Genomic DNA, 6984 nt, shown 5'->3' with positions numbered 1-6984 from the left:
AAATCTGGTACCACTACTCTTTTTCAAGAGCTCTATACCTACAGCCCTTACCTTGATAAAAATACTAGTGTACCACTAGGAGTTCTCTCTGTGTGTGAGGGGACCAGGAGGCTGCCCAGTGTACTTCTCTGTTTTTTCCGTTTCTCCTCATGAAGTGTCTGCTGTCATTCTAAATCACCCCACTCCAAAATAAGTCAGTAAAAGTGAGAAAGGGCAGAATGATTAAAACTACTATTTGATACTTTTGCATATATGGCTCTTTCAGATGAATGTATCACTTATGAATTGAGAAAAGAATCAAAACTTTAAAAAGATCCAAGTTCCATTTAATCACTGTGCTATTAGTTCTTGTGTGTTATCAAAAGCCACAACCCAATGTACAGCATTGTGTGATAGCACAGGACTTGCTGAGGGAAATAGAAAACAGGATCAACCCCTTTTTTATTTCAACCTTAGATATAGGCTCTCAGTATTCCTCCTACCTATTCAAGTCAAAATTATATTTGAAATCACATGTACTGTCTGGTAATAAAACTGGAAGTTTCCATTAGGTAAAGCAATGAGAGTATATGAGAGTAAAGGAAAATAAAGCTAAAGGATGTTATTCTAAACATAGAGAACTTGAAAAACTTATTACAAATCAGTCACTCATTGACCATAGTCTATACTCTACTCCACACTACGGCGAATATTTGACAAGTTAATTGAAAAGGATAAGATCTCTCTCTCTCTCTCCCCACCCCTACCCCCCACACATAGTGCATGTGAAACTGGTAAAATCTAAATAAGGTCTGTATTTGAGTTAAAAGTATTGTACCAATGTTAGTTTCCTTGTTTTGTAAGGTTTTATCACTAGAAAACAGTGGGGAAAGGGTACAGAGAAGTTCTCTGTTCTTTCTTGTAACTTCTTTTGAATTTTAACTATTTTTAAAACTTGCTTTTTAAAACATTTAAAAGCTGGGCTGTAACCATACCTTATATTTTCATTAATATTTCCATATGTAATGAATTTCAAAGGATAAACAGCCTGTTAACAATTTGTGTAATTAGAACTTTGCATATTGGTAGCAAACATATAGCAGTTGTGTTCATAGTCAAGATGTGGGCAAGTAGCACAAGTGTAATATAAGTTTTTCAGTTGTTTCCAAGCAAATCAGTTATTGGAACCTTGTGTAAATGGCAAGGTTTGCCATGGATTTTTATCAAAAGGATATTGAAAATTTTATATAAGCTTTCCCATTCAGAGATTTTCCTGAACAGTAACAGAAGGATTTTTAAAATAAAACACTAGAGGGGATCCTGGGTGGCTCAATGGGTTAAGCGTCTGACTTCAGGCTCATGTCATGATCTCATGGTTCATGAGCTGAGGCCCCACATCAGGCTCTATACTGACAGCTCAGAGCCTGGAGCCTGCTTCAGATTCTCTCTCCCTCTCTCTCTCAAAAATAAATAAACCTTAAAAAAATTTTTTTTTATAAAACAGAATCAGAAAACAGATTCTCCAAATGTAACTCATGAAAGAGAGTCCATTTTATATCCCAATTTTATTTAACTTTTCTGAATAGTCACAACATTAATCTATGGGGGATAATCTAGTTAGTATAATTGAAATTCCATTTTTTTTCTATTGATATGCATGTGTTACACTTGTATATAATACAGAATTTCCAGTTTTGTTTTAAAGGACACATTTAAAAAACTGAGAAGCATGATCTACAATTTCAGACAAACCTAGGACAAATTCATAATTTCCAAAATAATATAGTTTTCTAACTCAGTTCCAAAGAAATTAATGATATAACTGATGCAAAAAGTCCAGCACAACTGTTCTTTCTTTCTGAATGCATACAGTCTTGAACTATTGTAAAATCTACTCAGAACCATCTAATTCATTTTATGCATAATTAAAATGGAGGGAAGAAGTAATTTCATTCCATGGATTTGTGGGGGCAGTATACTTTTTGATTTAGTGTCAAAAGTATACTTTTCAAATTTAATTTTGAACAAGTTTTACACTTTTAATTTTTCTGCCCAGAGACATTCTGGGAAATGTATTATTAGTCTTTGAAATTTGTTACCTAAAGACCAAAATTCTCTTCTCTAAGGTATGTCAGCTCCCATCATGGAAGCCAACATATAATTTATTGGCCATGTCAGTGAGTTTTAAAAATATGAAAGATGTTCACATCGTCTCTAACATAATGGAACTTCTAATAGGACAGTTTTTGAAGTATCTTTCTATTAGTGTAAGATTAGTAAGCAAAGAAGTCTTTCCCTTTACATCCCTATTACAGAATGGCTATGAGATTTCAATTCTTCCTTCACATAACAAATGAAACAAATGTAGTATAAAATTATACATTCTGTAATAACTTAGGGAAAAAGTACATACATGTTTAAGGCCTTTAAACATTTGTAAGACTTTCCTGTAGAACTGAAAGACAGAAATGTTAAAATGACTATGAAAATGAGGACAGAACTGACCAAAGAAATTGTTTGAATGGGACAATTATAAGCAAATATTTATAAAGAAAGAAAAATGAATAATTCTGTTAACAGACTGAACAAACAAATAAATATATAAGCATTCAAACAGTCATTGGGAGCGAGCAAGGGACAGTCTATTAAAATGATATAAAGGATAGTTAAAAAATTACTAGAAGAAATATAAGTGAGTAACACTCAAGCTAAGAAATCAGAAACCCACATGCATCCCTGACAATTTTTGAAACTGAAGGCTACCTACATACTTGACCGCTCACTGCTGGAGTGAAGGAAAAAAGTAATCACAAACATGAAGGGAAAAGCCCACTTAAAAGAAAACTGAAAGGGAGAGTACTCTAGAAGTACAAAATAGTATATAATGAAAATGGAAATTCAGTTCTAACTACTACCTATTTGACTGACAGCTGCAGCAGAATGTTAGCCTTGGGGAAACATGTCAGCTTGTCTATACATTCTTATATGATTGATGTATTCAGATAACTATTACTTGCCAACGATAATTATTATCAATGGATATATATTTCCATTCCTTTAACAAAAGCAACTTTAAGATGTTAAAACATGAAGGCTTTCAGAGCTCCAAGATTAGGATACAAATAAAATTGTCTCAGTCTACACCATGCCAGAGAAGTTCGCAAAGGAAATATCAGTAAAGCCGGGTGCAGTCCCACTAGCCAGTGAACACAGGACCGGACCCAGGAACACATCCATGGCAGAAGGCTGGTGCACTTGGCAGACTTTCAGAAACAAGAAAACCAGTCACAATCGAAGCCAAACACCCAAAAGGTGAGTGTCTCTGACATCACTTGGAAACACAAACTCTTCAGATGACATCTTCAAATTCTTTAAGCAAATGCAATTTTACAGGTTGAACACAGTTCAAATCTGACAATATCTTCATGGCATAGAAATTCATGTCAAGCTTTTTTAAAGTCTTGGTTTCAAGAAGAGGCTGATTATGAGCCATGAAATCCCTTGGAAATAAGGCTCTGGAATGCCTCTTGTGAGTGGTATAAAAATCTCCCTTCAAGATCACCTCAGGAATGAAGTTTCTGTGCATATGTTGAATGTAATCAGGCTTGAGGATCACTTGATTTATCCTTGGTTAGTGGGTTACCTACAAAGGAAGAAGAAAATATAATCATTTTAGAGCAAGGCTATAATCTTAAAACTTCAAACACAATTTAGTATTAGAAATTAATAGAGAACTCAAAACTATAAGATTTGCTTTATCAAATAAAATGTTAAATTTTTAAAGGCTACCATATTCAGGTGTCAGGCCACCTTATAAAAACACATCATTTCTTTCTATTTATCATCTCACAATCATCTTTTTAGAGCCACTGGTGCAACTTTTCAAATGACTGCAACTGTGACAAAGAAGATCTTAACTGGTGATGTTACCCATCTCAAACACAAAGAATGATTCTGGAATCTTTGTTCTTTGTACAGGCTTGGAAGACATAATCCAGATATCATAAATACATTATGCCAGGCATCAGTAAAAAAAAGATCTTTGTTCACAGGAATACAATCAGACCACATTTTCTAGAAAGTCGTTGGGCCTTTGCTCCATAAAATCCATTCTTGAAATAGTTTAAACCATGACTGCTTACTTGACTCAATTATGTTTCAGAAAATTTAACTGTTAAAACTGTTAAATGAGGAGAAAAGAAATATCTGGGGAGAAAAACAATGATTGTACAATGTTTTACCAAGTTTTAAAGGTGTCAAAAGTTCTCAAAAATTTGATTAGAGTCATATTAATGTTATTATAAATATCACTGAGGGAGATCCACATTGGCTTTTCACAATAATAAACATCTAGAATACTTGATACCTCTATCTTTCTATAGATGCATGCATGTGGATGATAGATGGGTATAGAGACAGATTTCTGCTGTGTCAATGAATTTCTAGGTATACTCTTAATATCAAGGTATTTAGAGTTGTATAATTGTTCTTTTCAAGCAATGGTTATAACAAAAAGTGAATCCTTGAAAGCTACTGTGGATACTTTGATTTTAGTCCATTAAATTATATAATTACTCATTTTTTCATTAGACATTTACAGAAATATTTTTTTAATCAACTATGAAAAAGACAAACAGTAAGCAAAATAATCCAGCTCTGGCTCTAACATGGCTAGTCTCAAATTATTCTACGAAAGGAAGATATAAAATTCAAAAAAGTATTTTCGGCATGGAGGCAGCCATCTTATTTGTGTCTCTTTGGTCAACTGTCCTTACTAAGGAAGAAGCCTCTGCTTGCATATTTAAAACTTCATGCTCCCATGCACAGAGGAACTATGGAAGGAACTGAACTAAGGATGGAAGGATACAAACACAGAAAGGGCCTACTGACATCTAGAGATGCTTGGAGCAGGGGCTATCTTAGGTAGAGCAGCAATCTCATTATCAGTTTGTCTTCCACTTAGTGGTCACTTTACAGAAGTTCTGTGAATAGCTCCCAATTTGAGTGTTAGTGTTAAGGACAACATGGAAAGAAAATATGAATGTCTCTACAGACATTAATGGAGTGATTGATAGCTGATCATCATGAAAAACACAGAAACTTCATGACAGACTTTCTTGATAAACACTGATTTAACAGTCTTAGATTGCCATTGCCTGAGTAAGATAGCCGCTTGCCTTTTCTGAAGATTCTCCTCTTAGTAGGAAGAATTATGAAGCATAATAAGGAATTATATTTCCAAACTCGTGCCAGGGAAAGAGAGGAATTGAGAAGGAGAGGGACTGAGAGAGAACAAAAAGGTTAGCCTCAGCAGGGATTCAGCACAGGCATCTGGAGAGACATGGTGTGGTGGCTCCATGAGAGCAAGTGGCCAGTCCTCCTACGTTATGTCAAGCCCTAGTTATCTCTTTGTGGGTATAGTAGATGCATTCTTCTATCTTCATTGCAAGCTAAGCATTTCATCCTACTAGGTTATATAAAGCTGGGGAGTGATTCTCTCACTATTTATGTATTAAAGCTTTGTTTTCACATTCTTTTAAAAATAGACACTCGAGTTTATAGCACAATACCAAAGGTTTATATACCTAGAACAAATTTTTCCTCTATTTCAGTAGACATATATGTGTACCTATAGACACATATAGACAATTCATATCCTAAGAATATCATAAATGGACACTTTTATTCTACTTCTATCAACTAAAATAATTGCTAGAAAATGAAAATTTAAATATGACAAAGAATTATCTAAATAAGCATGGACTGAAACCTGACTAAAATGACTTTTTCTCATCCCAGTTTTACACAATACTCCTATTTGGTTAATCCTAAAAATATCTTAGCACATTTTATGAGATGAAGCTAGGGCTCAAGTGGACTATCTGTTTTAGATTAATTTTTGTAGGGGTGCCTTGGTGGCTCAGTCAGTTAAGCATCTAACTTTGGCTCAGGTCATGATCTCACGGCTTGGGGGGTTCAAGCCCCATGTTGGGCTCTATGCTGACAGCTCAGAGCCTGGAGCCTGCTTGAGATTCTGTGTCTCCCTCTCTCCCTGCCCCTCTTCTGCTCACACTCTGTTTCTTTCACTCTCAAAAATAAATACTAAAAAATTTATAGATTTAATTTCTGTACATTTCTCTGATCCAATAATTGGTTTGGCATGTGGAGTTCTACAATAAGGTCAGTGTGGCAATAACGGTCACAATGGATGTGTCATGCTACCTCTGGGCCCCTCAGTTTTCCCCAATGTAAAACGGTTGCTGTGAAGATCAAATAATGTAATGTCTATAAAAACGCCTAGCTTTGGGCACCTGGGTGGTTCAATCAGTTGAGCATTCAACTCCGGGTCTCAGTTCAGATCATAATCTCATGGTTGTGAGATCGAGCCTCAAGTCAGCTCCATGATGGGCATGGAGCCTGCTTGGGATTCTCTTTCTCTCCACTGTCTCTTCTCTCCCTCCCTCCCCCCACTCCCAGAAGACAGAGAGAGAGAGAGAGAGAGAGAGGAAGAAAATACCTAGCTTTGCCAACTCTGAAGTAGTATAATGAAAGGTATTTTTTAATGTACTAAAAGCACAATGAGAGGATCACATTAATAGCCAAATTAGAGGACTGCTCTTACAGAATTCAAACAAAGGCTAACTACTTGTCCTTTTCAATGTAATATAAATACGAACAAGTGTGAGCACATACCAGCACCCTCCTTGATACCCTCCATGTTTGTACCAAATGAAATGGCAAAACCAAAGATTTAAAAACATAAAGATGATTTTGAATGTAGGTACATTATCACTAGTTTTAATCACCTAACACACAAGACTCAATAAGATTTTAAAATGAAATTGTCTAAAACGTAACACAAACAACTCAACCTGTTTATGATTTAATGTGCTTCTTAAACAAGTCCAAGTTATTTAAGTCAATTCTGGCAAGTCAGTTGGGAAACAAGTGCCATTTTACCCTTTGTAGATGATAAACTAGAACTTCCTGATATGCAAGGGTTGT

At 35.2% G+C, this 6984-nt stretch overlaps 1 protein-coding gene across 2 annotated transcripts in view; it reads right to left on the bottom strand.

The window, feature by feature from the left end:
• Positions 1-1543: 1543 nt before the first annotated feature.
• The window catches only part of TAFA2 (TAFA chemokine like family member 2), a 160677-nt gene continuing 155236 nt past the window's right edge, over positions 1544-6984 (bottom strand). For both annotated transcript variants that reach the window (XM_077758395.1, XM_077758394.1), the window contains one exon: positions 1544-3622. Coding sequence is in view for 1 of the 2 variants with exons in the window: in XM_077758394.1 (XP_077614520.1) it covers positions 3611-3622 (12 nt within the window). In the remaining variant the exon portion in view is untranslated. The remainder of the gene's footprint in view (positions 3623-6984) is intronic.

Source organism: Crocuta crocuta, unplaced genomic scaffold (assembly GCF_008692635.1).
Source record: "Crocuta crocuta isolate KB4526 unplaced genomic scaffold, BGI_CrCroc_1.0 scaffold283, whole genome shotgun sequence".
In the NCBI taxonomy this organism is placed as follows: domain Eukaryota; kingdom Metazoa; phylum Chordata; class Mammalia; order Carnivora; family Hyaenidae; genus Crocuta; species Crocuta crocuta.
This window is presented reverse-complemented; position numbering and strand designations above follow the sequence as displayed.